This window comes from Podarcis gaigeae (assembly GCF_964106915.1).
Source record: "Podarcis gaigeae genome assembly, chromosome: 2".
Taxonomy (NCBI): Eukaryota; Metazoa; Chordata; class Lepidosauria; order Squamata; family Lacertidae; genus Podarcis; species Podarcis gaigeae.
The window spans coordinates 67,372,856-67,390,683 of record NC_139679.1 but is presented as its reverse complement, the minus strand read 5'-3'; the positions used below and the strand labels follow the sequence as shown (position 1 = coordinate 67,390,683).

General features: G+C 41.3%; 1 protein-coding gene across 4 annotated transcripts in view; it reads right to left on the bottom strand.

The window, feature by feature from the left end:
• Positions 1 to 17,828, bottom strand: part of CYFIP2 (cytoplasmic FMR1 interacting protein 2) — a 63,896-nt gene that overhangs the window by 44,590 nt on the left and 1,478 nt on the right. For all 4 annotated transcript variants that reach the window (XM_083726205.1, XM_083726208.1, XM_083726207.1 and 1 more), the window contains exons 2-9: positions 7,353 to 7,493; positions 6,089 to 6,178; positions 5,882 to 5,959; positions 3,851 to 3,952; positions 2,472 to 2,653; positions 2,108 to 2,204; positions 1,325 to 1,453; positions 146 to 250 (exon numbers count right to left, since the gene is read on the bottom strand). In XM_083726205.1, coding sequence (XP_083582331.1) covers positions 146 to 250; positions 1,325 to 1,453; positions 2,108 to 2,204; positions 2,472 to 2,653; positions 3,851 to 3,952; positions 5,882 to 5,959; positions 6,089 to 6,178; positions 7,353 to 7,469 — 900 coding nt within the window. In that variant the 5' untranslated portion in view covers positions 7,470 to 7,493. The remainder of the gene's footprint in view (positions 1 to 145; positions 251 to 1,324; positions 1,454 to 2,107; positions 2,205 to 2,471; positions 2,654 to 3,850; positions 3,953 to 5,881; positions 5,960 to 6,088; positions 6,179 to 7,352; positions 7,494 to 17,828) is intronic.

Genomic DNA, 17,828 nt, shown 5'->3' with positions numbered 1-17,828 from the left:
CACTGAAGATTTCCAATGCAATTGCATTTCAGCATCTCAATCTTTCACAAATTGTGCTTGCTTTGCCCCAGACAGATATCCCAAGCAGCATGACCACAGATTCCTTTGGAGACAATCCTAAGGCAAAGCAATGCCAGACACTGACCTTGAAAAACTTGTCAATTTTACTGAGGTTGATTCTCTTCTTGGCATCTAGTTTGTAAATGTTACTGACATTTCCGTCCATGAGATAGAGACCAAAGCCCATCACCTAGCAGAAAAATGAGATAAGCATAGAGGTCTGGTGGGAAGAACAGTGATATTTTCAGGAAAGTTATAAACTAATCCAACATCACAGCTAGGGGTGTTTACGGCTTATCAATTCCAATTTTATTTCTTCTGAAATTCATTAATAATCATAAGAAGCTGCCTTATACTATGCCAGACTTTGTGCATCTAGCCCAATATCGTCTACTCTGACTGACAACACAGGTGAGGCAAGGGTTGTTTTTTAAATGGTAATGCTAGGAATAGGTCCGGTCTCTGTAATGAGGAATGTTTCCAAGATACACCAACTTTGTCTTTTGTGTGGCTCGGAAGCTTAGTTCAAGGGTAGAATCCTAAACTGGAGAATAAATGTTTCACACCACCTGAAGACTGGTCTTTATTCTCTGAGGGTACATTACTTACTTTTCTATCCCACTTTTCAGACAGTAATGGTCTCTCAAAGCAGACACATATCAATTGCCTCCTGTCAGTGGGAACTGTTGCCTGGCAACTGGCAACTGCAAGCAGGGGAAGGCTTGCCTACATCATGGGCTGAGTGAGTGTCAGCTGCTCAAACCCACTCTCTTGTCTTAAAAGACACCAGTTGCCTAGACGGCAGGGGCCTAAGGGAAACACCAAGGATGCGGGAATGAACTTGTAGGGATACTATGTTATTTTTGTTCCCAATACCAGACCTGAATATGGTTTTTATTGTGAAAAATCTTACGTAAGCTGCTTTGAGAGCCTGTCAGGGCTATGAAGTGGGATGTAAGTATTATTAGTAATAATAATAATAATAATAGTAGAAGTAGTAGTAAAATATGTGGAAGGAAGAGGCATTAAACCGACTCTGCCAAAGACTTGATCCCATTTGTAAATAAAGGGCTGTTGTGTCTTCATGAAGAGGTAAAACTTAAGCCTGACACAATATGGGTAAAAGAAATAAAAGTGGAAGCAAAATGGGGAGGAAAATAACCAGGAACCATAAAAACATTTATTTTTAGAACAAGGATCACAATGAGAGAGGGAAAGATCAAGAGACAGAGAAGTCATCTTTGGAGAGAGGTAGAGACGTTACCTTTAGGAGCATATGCTTCTCACTGGGCGTCAAGTACATCTTGTTTTCGTAGTAATCCACACAGATGTTCACAATATCAGCCAACAACTCCTCATAACCTGGAATGACTTCTAGCTGCTGGTGCAGGCACTTAAAAAAACGTAACAACCCACAAGACCCTCAGTAATTTCAAACAAAGGACAAAAATAAAAATGTTTAAAGACTGTGAAACTTAATTTAATTACTTCAGTGTACAGAGCCAATAAGTATTGGTTATGGCCTTTCCAGATAACAAATGCAGGTACAAAGGAATTGCGGCGCAATGGTTAGGGCAGCCTTCTCCAGCCTGGTGCCTTCAATATTATTATTATTTTGTTCTGAACTCCTATTAGCCATAGCTAGTATAGCCAAAGGTCAGGAATGGTGGGGATTGTAGCCGAAAACACCTGGAGGATACCAGTTGAGAAGCATTGGGACAAGGATTGGAGAAACCCAAGTTCAAATCTCTACTCAAAGGGGCACCTTGGGCCAGTCAATCTTTCTCCACCTAACCTACCTCACAGATTGTTGCAAGGATAAAATGTTTAATGGGGGTGACAACAATCTGACAACAAACCTAGACTAGGTCAATTATTTAACTTTGCTAAATTATTTAATTTTAATTATTTAAATAATTCTATGTTCAAGATGACAGTCTATGGCTTAAAAACAGGAATTAAAGCTTTATAACGCACATAAAAAGCAAAACAGTAGTAACTTAACTGAGCACATGACGGGAGAAAAAATAATATAAAACTACCATACCTGTGTGATCCTGTTATGATTTGCTAGGAACATGGAAAGGTTCTGCGATTCCTGAATAGACTGGGGATCAGCCATTTTCCTCAAAAACTGGGCTGCTCTGAAAGACAACAGAAATCCTACCTTGACCAGGGTATTTCTGTACATACTATGCTAGTTTGTAATACAGACCTGTAAAAAGAGCCTTTACCATAAGGCTAAGAGAAGCATTCCGTTTCATTATCTTTGCTTCCCTAAAAATAGATTTCTTCTGCTAAATATTTCTCATAGACTGCTGGAATAACACAGGGCCTAATTCCAAAGGTCCCAACAATTCACCCTCTCAGAATGGCAACACTAAAAATGCACTGGCATTCACCAATCTCACCTTTTGTAGGCAGAGTGGTCATTTTTGACACTGCACTTCATATTTTTCAATTCATCCAGGACAGCAAACATGTTGATAAACTTTCCCAATGTCAGTAGATACGCTTCAGAAACAAAGTCTTTCCTTCTCTCTGCATGACACAAACGTTTTACCTCGCTGCAGAATCGCTCAATGGCCTTTCTCTGGAAAACAGCAACAAATGGATAATTCAGAGGTGGGGTGAAATGGGATGGCCTTGAGCAAATAGTTGCTGAGAATAGCCTTGTTCTGACTAGGATCAGGATCCCATCGCTTGCTCTTTCCCCTTTTCAGCCTCAACATTACCATGTTTCCACCCAGCAGTTGAAATCATTGTTCAAAATATTGACCTTTTAGCTTTATCGACGAGAAAAATTCAAACAGCAAAAGTAGTTGAATAGTATGTATGTAGTTAGTTAGTTAGTAGATAGATAGTCTGAAATAAACAAATATCAACTCAGCAAGCAGCAGGGCAGTTTTATCTGCTGAGATGAATAAAATGTGAAAATGAAATGTTAATGTTCTCTTCTGCTTGTCCCCTGCAGCTTTTCAGGTAGAAATTGCAGATCTCAAAACACATGTTCAAAACTGCTGACAGATCTTACAGGAAAGAAAACAAACCCATATTTGGTGCTCAGAGCAGCATACCTGAATACAAATGGTTCTCAGACCTAACCCCAACATTGCTGTTCTATTTAGTGTCCCTCAAAAAGGTGTTTAGGTACTTTGGGCAGACCACTGATTTGGCTGCTGTTCTTTATACTGCTACGTTAAAGAGGAAAAACTTCTGTTTCAAAAGGTTGTCATCATCTGAGATCATATTCTACGGCTTGCTCGTTTATAGACTATGTTATGTGTCACAAGTAAAGACCCAAACTGAATTTGAGAGACTAAAACTTTGCCCACCATCAGTTATGCAAGTAGTTTGTTGACTCAACAGGGGGAAGGCACAGAAAGTTTTGAAAATAGTATGGAAGGAATTCAATGCTGCACTAAGGCGATCGTTCCGTCAAGGCAAGTGTTTGGGCTTGCCAGATGGAATGACCCCCCCTTCCCCAGCCCTGTGCAAGGACTTCTGCTGGCAGGACGCATTAGCTGAATCCCACCCAAAGTTGAATCGTGTCAACTAAGAACCTCAAATAGGTCAGCTATGTGAATGAAAAGAATGCTACATTTTTGGCAAATGTGCCAAATTTAAAGCAAGCACACTGCTCTCCCACCTCCCCGCAATGAGATACGGTGAACTAAGGCACATTCCTAGAAGCATTTTCAGCTTTACTCTGCAACATCAGAACTGATCATGCTGTTGAGCAAAGGAGATCATATTGAAACAGGAATTTTGAAGCTCCCCCAAAACCTACCTGAAAATACATGAACTTCATGAGCTTTGTAACTTCTGGCTCCAAGACTTCCACAGTCTTTTCATAAATCTCAACCCGATTTGGCTGTTCATTGCACTTTACCTGAAGGACAACACCTATTTTCATTAGTTATCCTAATGGGACAAATGTTCTGCTTTTTTATTTTGACAGCAGCGTGACAGAGATCTGTGATAAGGAGAGTCACCAAGCCAGATAATTTTGTGAGCATTTTCTAAACAGTAATATGTATCAAAAATGATCTTTGGCCAGCAGCACATACTTTATATTTGCTTAACACTTTGTTTCTATTTGCATTTGGGAATACATTATAATATTGCATTTTCATTTTCATCGCTTATTCTTTTTTGTTTCTAAATTTTCTAAAGTTTTTGGTTTTTTAATTAAATCAAATCTTATCTTCCAAAACAATTTAAATAAAAAACACTGCTTTTTAATTATTTTCCTTTAGAAGAAAAAAATCTTCCACACTCAACAAGACCAGGATACAAAAAAAATTCTACACTTATTTTCATATGTTAAATGACTAGCTGAATAAAGAGATCTTCTGTAGCAGGACAGCTTATACCTATATGAACCTGCCAGAGCCCAATTATTGGCTTCAAAGGCCCTGTTCTCTAGCCTGACACTAAAGTCAATTGTTTTGGCAGGTACTAGGGAAAGAGCCTTTTCAGTGATGGCTCCACAAATGTCTCCAATTACCTCCCCCAAAATTATGGTTGCCTCCCTCTCTTGTGGCCTTGAAGCGGCACCAAAAGATTTCTTATTTATTCCACCAAGCTTTATTGATGGTGCCCTACATAGATTTTTATTGTAAGCAGTTTTGTGAGTGCTTGTGACCTAAAAGGTGAACTAGAAACAGATTGAATAAATACACACGAAGCCTCTGTGAAGTTAGCTGAAGTGTAGCATACACTGCATGGCAGATAGGCAGAACAACAGAAGTAGATACATCAGGCTCTCAAGAATTTGTGCACAATTTTTTTCTTTCTCTCCTAAGAGTCATTCCCTTCATCAGTATGATCTAGTGGTCTTTTAACCTGGTTTGCATAAATTCGCCTGCAATATGCTTCAGTGATCAAAGCAAGAAACTAGAGCATGTGATCAAAAATTCATGTGAAGCAAGGAAATATTCAGCTGGGATTTACAAAGGCTAAAGGGATAGGGACGCATTAGTCAAACAGCAAAAGATAACCCTTAGGAGAACTGCATATTGATCCAGCTTGGAGTCCATAATGGCACCAATACCAGCACTGCTTGCTGAATTAGAGTATTTCCCAGGCTGCATATAGAGCAATCTGGTATCATACTGAATTCACACTGGAAATGGTATTTATAAGTTAATCACAATAGCCCAGAGGAGGCCTTAACAGTGCTTAGTGCAATGCTATTCTCTGTGACCTGTATGGCATTTGGAAGCTTATGCTGATGAAATAGGAATGACATTGTTGATTTGTGTTTAATATAGGCATCTTAACAAACACAGTGGGAGAAAATTTGGATCCCCAGAAGACAAGCTCTGACCCAGTAACAAAGGCCCATACGAACATAAGAAGAGTCTGTTGGATCTGGCCAGTGGACCAACCAGTCCAGCATCCTGGTCTCACAGTGGCCAACTAAATGCAAGCAGGCCCTAAGCACAACATCTCTCTCCCCTCCTGTGGTTTTCAGCAACTGATATTCAGAAATATACTGTCTCCAACCATGGAAGAAGAGCACAGCCATTATAGCTAGTAGATACCGATAGCCTTATCATCCATGAATTTGTCTAATCCCCTCTTTAAAGCCACCCCACCTTGATCACACAAACTCAGAACCTCAGGACCGCTTCATGAACATTTTGATAGTGAGAAGATGGAAAACGTATATCATCCTCACCAAGACCCAAATCACAGCCCCTATGCCAATACCTTAGTCCAGGTTCTCTGCAATTCTTCTAAATATTTCCATCCCTTGTTCCCCCTGTAATTTCTGTCTGAGTGGGCTGGGCTTGAGTCCAACCGTACATCTTACCTGGGGAATGGCCCTGGAACAGCTCCTCCAGGTGTAAAGCATCACTGCATATTCATGCCCTTCCTCCAGCATTTCATTCTGGAAGACAGATACACATTTTGGCAGAATAGCAGTGCTGGTTACCACAAAAAAAACAATTACACTTCAACCAACTTTACACCGAGTCCCCTTTAGTGTAGGAAGCTGTGTATAATCTATGGCACTTACCATGCTTGAGTGCACTGTAGCTTGTTCAATATACCTAGCAATGCCAGTTACAAAGGCATTTCTGTCTTCAAAATTGGTGTCAAAGTTGGCCTGCGAGCAAATAAAAAAACAAGGGTTAATGCCGCTCGCAGTCAGAGCAAGCTCTCACACAGAGTAACACTTATTTGATAACTGGAAGACATAGATTTATTATGCAGTCACTACAGTGTCATTGTCTTTTATCACCTCAAGTAATTAGTCAACAAGGGAAGCCATAGTAGCAGGTTTTAATAAACCGTATGGTGTGGTCATTCACAAGGCAGTAGCCAACAATCTGGATGAGTGAATTCATGCTTATTTGATCATTACTGTGCTTAGAACGCACACCTATAACCAATACATGTTTCCACAAGACAGCATGGAAAGGGAAGCAAAGGGATCATAGCCCTGTTTGAAAGATAGTCAATCAATCTCAGGAAGGAAACTGTTATACAAGAAAAGGTTCCCGTGCTTTCACTGGGGTCAGTGTCAGTCAAACTTTCCCCAGAGAAAGCATGCAATGCAAGAGAGGGAAAAATATATATATGAGGGAAGAGTTCTGAAACTTTAGTAAGGCCTGGAATCTCAGTGGTACAAGGTCTCTTCCACCTCAGTCATTTTTTATTATCTAAACAGTCAAAACAGAAAGAAATTGAGGCATAGGATTTAATCACCCTCAGCTTCCCTCCTCCATCTCAACCTTTCAGCTTCTTGCTCTGTTGAAAATATTTAGACCAACACAGGAAACAACTTCCCTGATTTTTTTTGTAACTCCTTGTGGAAGAATTTATTATTAAAAGAGCATGGTGTAACATCAGCTCGTGTAGCACTGACCAGTTTTAACAGAAGATTTACACTGGTTGCACGACGTGATACTTTGGGTCGAACTTGGTAACAGATGTGAGCAGTGAATATGCCACTTTGCATGTTTGCAAAATACTTCACTACAGCCTATTTGTGTCAGCCATCGGCCATAGCAACAAAAGAACATTGGGATGTACAGAGAACAAAATAAAAAGTTGATTATATAAAACACAGTTTAGGGTCATGAATCAGCAATCAAATAGTGGACCTTCTTCTGAATGCCCCAGCTAGAAACCTTGCAGTCATCCTTTGTTGCTTACTGTATTACATATTTCCCCAATCACAATGTTTTCTGCTTGACTTCATAATACCACGAACTGCAGAAATGAATGGCAAAAGCATGCTGGCCCTAGAATAAAATGTTTGAAGACCTGCTGTTTACCTGGTACATGATAGACGATGGAGGTGGCTCGATGCATGGCTGCTGATCAGGTAACGGCAGCTCCTCTAGCAGGTCCACATTGGACAGAGCATCCTCCAGTGTTACGTGAGTCGTCATGGCTCCAAGCTTTCAGACTCACAACTAAACTCAAAGAAAATAAGATTCTGTTAGAGAACCAGTGCCAGAAAACTTAGGGATTCAGAACAAATGGAATCAAATTTGACAACAGGCCAACATGCAAACACATGCCCCATTAAAATCAGTAGGAATTAAACAAGATGTAACTATGGGACGCAGGTGGCGCTGTGGGTTAAAGCCTCAGCGCCTAGGACTTGCCGATCGAAAGGTCGGCGGTTCGAATCCCTGCGGCGGGGTGCGCTCCCGCTGCTCGGTCCCAGCGCCTGCCAACCTAGCAGTTCGAAAGCACCTCCGGGTGCAAGTAGATAAATAGGGACCGCTTACCAGCGGGAAGGTAAACGGCGTTTCCGTGTGCGGCTCTGGCTCGCCAGAGCAGCGATGTCACGCTGGCCACGTGACCCGGAAGTGTCTCCGGACAGCGCTGGCCCCTGGCCTCTTAAGTGAGATGGGCGCACAACCCCAGAGTCTGTCAAGACTGGCCCGTACGGGCAGGGGTACCTTTACCTTTACCTAACTATGGATTAGAATGCAGACTGGGCTGTAATACTACACACACTTAGCTCCACCAGGCCAACAACACACCATACACTGCTGAGTTAACCTGCATAGGACGAAGCTGCATGGCTGCATTTCCAAAGGGAAACTGCCATAAGATAGAATTAAGATAGCCTGCTGGTAGCCCATATGTGGATCGTTGAGATCATTAGGAACACCACGTTGACTTGATTTGATTTACATACACAAGCAGTTAAGACAAGGCTACACCACAATCATATAATGGGCAGGTAGATAAAATGTTTTCGTCTTGAGAAAGATAAAAGAGACACAGATGAGAGGTACAAGGATAATTTGTAGCATTCCAGTACCATGTGTATCTAAAGATCTTGTGACTACCTTCTGCATGCCATTTGTGCAATAGTAACCTTGTAATGCGGTTACCATGCTATGGGCCAACAGCACACCATTACTGAGGTGCAGCCGCTTTAAGAAGCATTGCCTCACTGTCTTAAACTATTTCCATACACAAACAGTCCCGAGTAACACTCTGGGAACTCTGCTCTGCTTTTTAAAAATGTACAAACTTTATAATTTCATGTAACTACGGAGTCCCCTGAGTGTGGAGAAACCAACCGTTTGTCAGAGGTTAAGTCCTCAATGATTACACTTTCACAAGTGACACCCAGAAAACATTTCCCTTATTTTGCAGCATCTTTCAAAAGCTTCTACTTATCCAATTAATTCAACTGGAATGATCATGTGCTTCTTTTAATATTCTGTGTACTTTGTTATTTTTCACATCAGAAAAAGGAAACAACCAACAAATGTCTACAGCACTTGCACAGGCACCTGCAGTGTGGTGGGAAAGTGTGGTTATAGCTGCAAAGGAAACACAACCTTAAGAGAACATGTGCAGATTCAGTGCAGCAGATACACTGGCATTATTGCTCAATAAAATGAATGCCTCTTCTACTTCTGTTTATGAGGTTTTATGAATTAAGTTTGGCCTCTGTCAATATAACCCAGAGGCCGACATTGCTGAATAAACTAATTATTATTCCTGAGTCTGTAAAATTCTGATAATTCATCTGAGCACACTATACAACTGTTGAATTATCTTTGCATTCCCATGGGGCATTTTAGATTGGATCAAACAACTAATTGATTCTTTACAGGTCAAACTACATTCTCTGAAGTCTACTGAATGGGGAGTGGGGGGGGGAGATGTGCAAAGGTGTCTATGTCTAGCAGAGGAATGTGTTTCCTCCCCTTGTACAAGGACTTATGGATGTCTGTTTATCTTTATTTATCTGTGGACCAGTAGGCCCTGCAAAACTGTAGTGTTCGTCAAGGCTCTGTTATTTAATGTGTGTTACAATCTCAAGTATGGAAGTGACAACAGATGGACACAACGATCAGATGAGGTAATTCAGAAAAGGTCCTTATGGCAAGTGTGATAAACAGCTGTCACAGCAAAGCAGCTGCCTGCCTAGGCTTTGTGGTCAGTGATTTACAAGAAAAGGTTTCCAGAAGGAAGAAATATGGGTCACACCAACTATTCTCATTTTGAAGGAGCTGAACTCAAACTCTTTACACATTCATAGAACCCAAAGAGCTTGCATTTCATTGCCCCTGGGAGCAAGCCCAAAGGTAGGCGGAGTAGCAATCCTCTTGAGGAATGCACACATTATAATAATATTCCCTCAGAGGTACTGAAGTGAATGCCTCTTGTTTATCTCACTGCAGTATTGCATGAAATGAGGTTATATCCCACAGTTCGATTCTGTCACATTTTTATTCTGTGCATCTCAGGGCTGGTTCACACCTACTGATAAATGTGCAAACCTGGCACTGAGGTTTCCCTGCCAGGTGATGTGAGGTGATATGAAAGTCCTATTTAAGGTGCCTATGTGATAACGCTTAGCATTTTGAAGTGTTCAGCAGCTGGAGAAGAGGGCTGGAGTGCCTCAGAAAGTGGCCATTGGTCTCAGAACTGGAATGTTGCATGTGGACAAGAGCATCTCTTTCTGACACGAACATTAATTGTTTTGGTCACGCAGAGAAGCTTAGAAAACAATAACAACAAATTTCTTGTAGTTGCTGGATCATTCCATGTTACATAATGTCTGCAGCCTATTTATAATAGTCCCTTTGGTTTCTGGGCATAAGATACATGACTAACAATGCAATCCTAATCATGTTCACTTAGAAATCTTATTGCATTTAGTAGAGCTTACTCCCAGGTAAGTGGGCTTAGGACGGCAGCCCAAGTTTATCTTTACAAAACTGAATTAGAAAGCAAAATATCTTCAGTGCAAACTCCATCCCACATAGCAGATTTCATGCTGTGCTTCTGCTCCACATATTTCTTTGTGCATGTGCTCATGAAATGAAGGAGACTACATGTGCGTTTAACGGCTTCATGACATGGAGAGGTTCAGCAGGCATGGCTGCTCCTGTCACTGCTGGTTGCTTTGAGATGCTGTTTTCTTTGAGGGCGGAAGTTTCACTGGCAGAGGCTCTGTGTGAAAATGTTGTTGAAAGTAATGGAAGCTAGGGCAGGTCTGAAGCTAGAAAGCCTTGCTTACAACATGGCTGAGTATTGTTATCACTCAAATATTGCTTCTTACAAAAGTTTGGCTGTAATATGGAAAGGGGAAAGGATGTACTATTCCCCTCTAAAGCAGCACAATTGCTCATTGATATCATTACCCCAAACAGACAAAAATATTTAAATGAGAACAGCAAAGCAAAATATATGCATATTCTGCATAATTAGAATTGCCAGGGTTTTTTTTCTGGCTTGGTCCCTGGCATGCTGAAATGTTAACAGATGAAGCTTTCCCCACCATTTAATTTCCCTACCAAGAAAAATTACCCCAGCAAAGTATCTGCTCCTTGGGCAGCTGTTCAAAGCACAGCAGCCCTTTCGGCGGTGTGTGTGTGTGTGTGTGTGTGTGTGTGGCAACCCTACCTACCATTGATTCAACTTGAAAAAGCTTACACACTAATCTCATGTCTTTTCCTTTTCAATTCATGATTTTAAGGAGATATTTTCGTTGCTATAATGGCAGAATTATCAAGCTTTCCCACATGAGCCAAGAACATCTGCTACTTAGTGCCGCCGCTGTCATCATCTCCACAGCCATAAAAGCCAAATAGTTCCTTCTTTTTTTCCAGTGATACTGCAATGGGGTCACTGGGTCAGTGATCCTCAAAAGGTCAGCAGGGGGTATTAGCCAACAGAAGCCATCTGTGCCTCGTGGGTTTATATGGGACAGAGCTGACAAACCGAGTGTTCAAAAGAGAAAACAGGATGGGGTGGGTGGGATATAAACTGTACTCTTTGTGGTTCATGTATAGGTGCAATACTTCCTGCACTGTCATGCCTGACCGACTACTGTTACAGCACCAAGCTCTCAACAGATAACTACATACTTTCTACACTAGAAGTGGATTGCATCAGCTAACTTGAAAGAAGGGACTTTTTTCCACCCCCACCCCCCAAAAACACAAGGAGACTTTTGACCTTTCACACAGCACATACTCTGCTTCAAATTACATGATGAAGCACAGAAGACACTATCTCCAAAAAATCTTAAGTGATCCGCCCCCCTTTCTTAAAAATTATTTTATGTGCAATGCCTTCTGTTCTTCACAGAGGACCTAAAAAGAGTATTTAAGTATTTCCAGACATGACAAAGCCAGCCTAAACCAGCAACTCCCTAGGCAAAATTATCACTAGAGTAGGATGACCTTGTGCTGTCTGGAAGCACTTGTTCCATGATGAACATGGGAAAACTACTCAATTGGTCTGGGGCAATTGCTTTCATAAATGTGCAGTCACCATCCTATGCAGATCAAAAGAATAGCTCCTCCATGTTTAACAAGGAGCATATGATTCAGAAATCAGCTTAGAACGGCTCCATCTTCAACACTGCAGAATTCCAAAAAACAAAGTTGTGACTGAAGAAGATAGTCAAAGAGTCAAACTACTAGAAGACATTTGAACAGCAGGTAATCATCAAAATGCTACCTGTAAAACAGATAACTCAAGCAGGTCAACCAACACACACACACACACTGCAAAACAACAACACAAAACTGCCTCCAAGTAAACCACTAGCAATCAAAACTGTCACTTAGCAATTCTGACCTAAGGAATAGCCCTGAGCATCAGTCATGAGCCTGAGAAATACAATACCATTTTATATGCCAAAGGAAATGTTATAGGGACAGTTCGAAACTCTCCATTCACAAGTCACATTCACATGTGGGAACCGCTCAGGCACAACCAAGGCAAGGTTTTCTGGTCCCTTCCTTTCTGGTCTTTGAGAAGTGGATAAGCGTCTTTCTTTTCTGGCCTCAGAGTCACCTGAGTCCTACCCCCTTGCTTGCTTCAAAAAGACTGCTTGGGTGTTGGGTGAGAAGTGAAGGGGGTGGGTGTGAAACTCAAAGCAGAGGTGCCTCCCCCCCCCCCAGCAGAGCCACATGGCTGGCCGTCTGGAGTTACTGCCTGGTGGGCAGCAAGAGGAGTGGCACGTTTATTATTATTAGTGCAGGAAGAAGAGGTAGTCAGGAAGAAGCAGCTCTGGCTCAGGCTGTGATGGTGCTTCCATGCGGGGCTAGGAATACACAGTCGCATTTTCCCTCCTTCCCTCCATCCCTTTTGCTCAGTGTCGCCTCACTCACATTCACTGATCCTGCCTGTGGAGAGAGGCGAGCCTTCCTTGGAGTGGGATCATGGAAGGACACTTAAGTCTTAGGTTTGCAAACTGGACACTCAAGGTGGGCGTCTCTGCCACAGTGTTAGAAACCGAGATATGAAAGCTAGGAGCTAAACGGCACCTTAACCCTAGGTTATGGGCGCAACAATGGAATGTCTAGGCGCACTTCTTTAATAACAAGAATACAAAGCTGAAAATGAATGAACGGCAGCTAAAATATTATGTTCATTTTTCACATGGTCTAGGCCTCATGTGAAGACTGCAAAAAACAAAGCCATGCATACCCTGCCCACCCCCCTAATATTCTTGAAAGTGTCTCTTCTCCATGCTTCAGAGAGTGGCTGGAAGTGGGGAAGCAGAAAAAGGTCCTCCTTTCCTTCCACTCTGCAGACAAGCCCTGGATTCTCCCTATACCCCCTTTCCTTCATATAAATATATCTTTTTGGCACCATAATTAACACATATTAAAGGCCTATACAACTGATGGCAAAGTCTGGGGACTGTGTTCCACAGCTGGGATGTTGTTACTGGGAAGGCCTTCTGGCAGGTCATAGAACCCCAAATTTCACTCAGGGTTGGAAGCACTGGAAGGACCACCCCAGTAAACCTCAAGCCATAGGTAAGCTCATATGGGGAACCTATAACAGCAAAGGTGCTCCTGATTCTTGTGTTGAATCACGGAAGGTTATATAGAGAAGGTTCAGGGAAGGCTTTATGTTATTCTCTCAGTTTGAGTGCAGCTGCACCCACTCAGGCCATTCCTTGGCCTGGCGTCTAGGTTTGGAACTCACAGGACACAACAATGGCATTGCCCTCAAAGAGGTGGAACTATATCTTGCTCTTGCATTTCAAAGTTGTACCCTCAATGTACAACTCAGGACTTGCTTGTCCTCGGTGTAAAGGAATTGTAATAATCTGATACTGTACATAGTTTTCCATAAAAGTCTTGCTGTTACACATTTTTTGAAATCGTTTTGGATTAGTATATATATGAGCACCTTGACTCAAATATTTTGTTAAAAAAATATTATTTTGTTTGAGAATGATTAAGAAAAAACCACAAAAGTAAGGCCTGGGTGGGACATTCCTCCCCCCCCCCCCCGATTCCTTTTTCAGGCCTTTCCATCTCTAATCCAAGATTAGCCATATTCAGAGTAGACTTGATGAATTAATAGCTATGACTAAGTTATATCCATTAATTTCAATGGATCGACTCTGGGAGGAATTCAGTGTAGCACTAATGTGATTGTTCTATCAGGACAAGCATGGCCATGAGCTGCTCCAGAGGGTTCTTGCAAACAACCTCCCCCCATAAGTCAATTGCAGGGGGTCTGCAGGGGAGGGAGGGGGAGAAGCCCTGTTGCACATGCAGAAGTCCTTGTGCAGACCTTCATTTGTTGAATTCTGTCCTCTAAGTAATAGTTAATTGGATGTAAGCATTCTAATTAAATTATCAAAATGTGTGCATTCTGAATAAAGTAAATACCACATATTCCAAACTGACACATATTTCACAGAAATAATTAATATTGAAAAATGAGTTGGGTCAGCTGTCCCATCTGTTATATATCATTAGCCCAAGGAGCTTAGAGATCCAATTTTTGATTTTACATAATATATTGCTATGGTGGTAGAGTTCCTGCTGTGACCATAGGTCAGGCTATGGCCAAGTCATGGGTTCTTCTGACTCACGTGTGGAAGACCATTGGTCTAATGGGAACCAGCAGGAATACTGCAAAGAAGCTAAAAAATGTAATTGAGGCACATATTTACTGAACTACCATCAGCCTAAAGTTTTCAATAGTTTTAATAGTTTTCATTAGTTTTCAATAGTTCAAATTTTTTAATTTTAATACCAGTTCTCATCTCATTTGCTCAATTCTATGAATTAATGTATGACATTCATTCCCACCATATGTCCCTATGCCATCACTTTAGAACTACTGTATTCCACTGGGATACTGCTTTTCTAAACACTTTATACCAAGAAGAACTATTAGGGGGTCCTAGTGGTGTTGTAGAAATACCTGTCGCTTTGATGGATAGCTATATATTTACACTAAGCCAGGACATGGAAGCTATGCAAGTAAAGCACTTCCTATAAGCACACATTAATTCTTATGAAATAAAATTCTGCTCTGTAACAATAAGCTAAGCTAATGAAACATCCACCAAATTATTTGAAAATGCCCTCTTTCACTGTTGTCTACAAAGCGTAACATTAGTTATTTATTTAAGGGACATATAGTACTACGCTTTCTGAGAGTGTCCACATAGTACCTTCTCATACAGTATTTTAAAATGCAAACACATTCCAAAAAACCTTTTAAAAGTCAGCAACAATAAATAACAATGTTAAAATCACCAGCATAAATTTTAACTCAGCCTTAACCCAGTTAACTCATTCATGTCCCCCTCTATCAAAAACTTTTTTTAAAAAAACGTGTGAGATGGGGGTCTGCCTAATCACTACAGAGCTGCATTCCATAATTTCAGGTTATATACATTTGCTCATCAGTCTAACTGACTTTACAGGCAGGCACTGAAGTCAGCCCTCTGAGTTCTTAAGCTGTGGGCAAGACCATATGGCTTCAAGTGATCCTTTAAATAACTTAATTGGCTCCAAACCATCCCGGGCTTTAAAGGTAATAACCAGTACTTTAACGTGGATCCAAAAATGCACTGGCAACCCAATCAAGAAAGCATGTGCTGACCACCTGCCGATAACCAGATGGCTATGCTCTACATCAGCTGAAGTTTCTGAAACAGATTCAAAGGCAGCCCTATGTGAAACACATTACAGTAGCTCATGCACTGCTAGTTCTTTCTAGTGGGCTTCTATGGGTTCCAATGTCCGTTTCATGAAGCCCACACACAGGACACCCCTCACCACACAAAACAGCTCTGTTGGACGACACTGAGGTGGACAACGCTATATCACAATGGTGATGGACACATATGATTTGTTCACTATTATCACCATCAAAGGCCAAGACATCAAGTGAGTTCTTACCTGTATTAGGTCATTTTGGCTACAAGTTGTCTGACACCCTGTGCTCTAGCCGTGGAGCCTATCACTTAATTACTCAAAGCTCCTACAAGTATATAGGAGTATATAGGACTCTGCAGATGGCCAGCGCTGACAGTCCAGGTCCCTCTGGTTCAATCAGCCAGCAAGGATGGAGCATCAAAACCATCCCAGACCCCTGGGAAGCTTACAGGTCAAACCTGATCAAGTAATGACATTATCATCTGTTCCAGACAGAAGGCAAGATCCATTGTGAGTTCTGCAACATGCACTGGCTGAGATATAATCTAAGACAGGTCCATGATTGTCATGGAGGCCATGAATTCCTGAACTACACCAGACAAAGTCACCTTAGCTTTTATGTTGAAATCACCCAGAACCATCCGCCTCATGCATTGATGTTTTCCCTGTGATGACTCCTTTCTTTCCTTCCCAGGAATATAAGGCGGTAGAGACGGAGACAAATAGCCAATTCCTTGTTACACCCCTAAAGGGACACACCCCCTTCTTCTCATAGCTGAAATGTTAGAATATACATATCTAAAAGAAGTTGAAATGGAAGACCCAATGACTGCATTTGGATGGGACACTAAACTATGATTTAGCATTAAGTGCACAAGCCTTGAGCTTGCACACTCCTCCAGCTCCCTCTCTTCTCGGGTGGCCACAAGGAATACAGAAGTTTCTATTTCCATCTAACCAGAGTTACTTATTATGTCAGAACAGCTCCAGGCGCATACCCAGGTTCTTCTCCATGGGTACTGTGGTGTACCTAATTTCCCATTCTGGCTGCAGTTTCCAACATAGCCCCAGAAGCCACTGCAAAAGATCTTCCAACTTTCAGAAATAGCATTTAACTCTTGTTTGGATTTTAAATGACTGTAAGCTGCCTTTGGGGAGTGGGAAAGTGAAGCACACATAATAAATAAAATAAAATAAAAAGCTAAAATGAGGTTGGGGAATGAGGTTTGCAGGAGAACAAAACTTAATTGTAAGAAAAACAGATGATCTAGAATATATGCAGAAATGCACACAATGACATCACAGGGAGACTTCTAAAACACTCATTTAGGAGAGTGTGGTTAGTTCGTTGGTAGGTAGGTTGGTAGGGGCTGTTTCCTAGATGACTTCTGTGAAGAGGTGCATCTCTCTGAGAACTGCTGTGTTGAGCAAAGCTTGATTTTAAAATAGTTGGAGCCAGATGATTACTTACATTTCAGCAACCAAAAATCCTCTACACATCCTGAGGTGCAGTTCACTGTCTAATACAACAAATAACACCTGATCACAGCTTGCCTTCCTTTCCATTTCCTGCAGGTCAGTTCAACCTCATTACTTAAGATTATTTTGATGTGAAACCCAACAGCCCCAGCCACCACAATGACAGCAACAGATGGCTCAGAGGCCCCCTCTGAATCACCAACAATATCCTTTTCAGCTGCAACTTCAAATTCTGGTTTGTTCTTTTATTTATTTATTTACATTTAACTCCCACTAGGCACATATGGGAAAAAAAGAGTCCAGAGAAGTTCCATCAGAACTCACCCACTTCTATTTGCCCTTCTCATGTTTTCTTCCCTCACAGATCTCAGCTGTGACTTGTGCAGCAATTCTCTGCAAAACCAATTCATCTCCTGTCATCTGGGACCTTCTTGGCCCTATAAACTAGCTAATTCATTTCCAACCCACTCACACCTTGTGGGTTCAAAAGTTTGACTCAAACAAATGCTTCGGTATAACATTGTTTAAATGTATTCTCAAGGATGGAATGCAGATATGAGTGTACACGACACAGGACAGGAAAAGAATTTTTTAAAAATCAAGCTTGATTTATTATTGCCCAAACCAAAATATATTTTGAGTGAATTACAGTATCTCTAATTCTACAAAGGTAAAGACCACATATCCCATTGGCTCCAACTGCTTCTTTCAGTATGATCTGCAACATTGTTTTTTCAACTATGTTTATTTGCACCTTCACCTCTACCACTGAATCATCTTTTTTATTTTATTTTTCCAGTTTTCATAATGTGCATGCTTGCTGTGAATCCACATCATTTCCCTTTGAGCATTTTCCATTTGCCT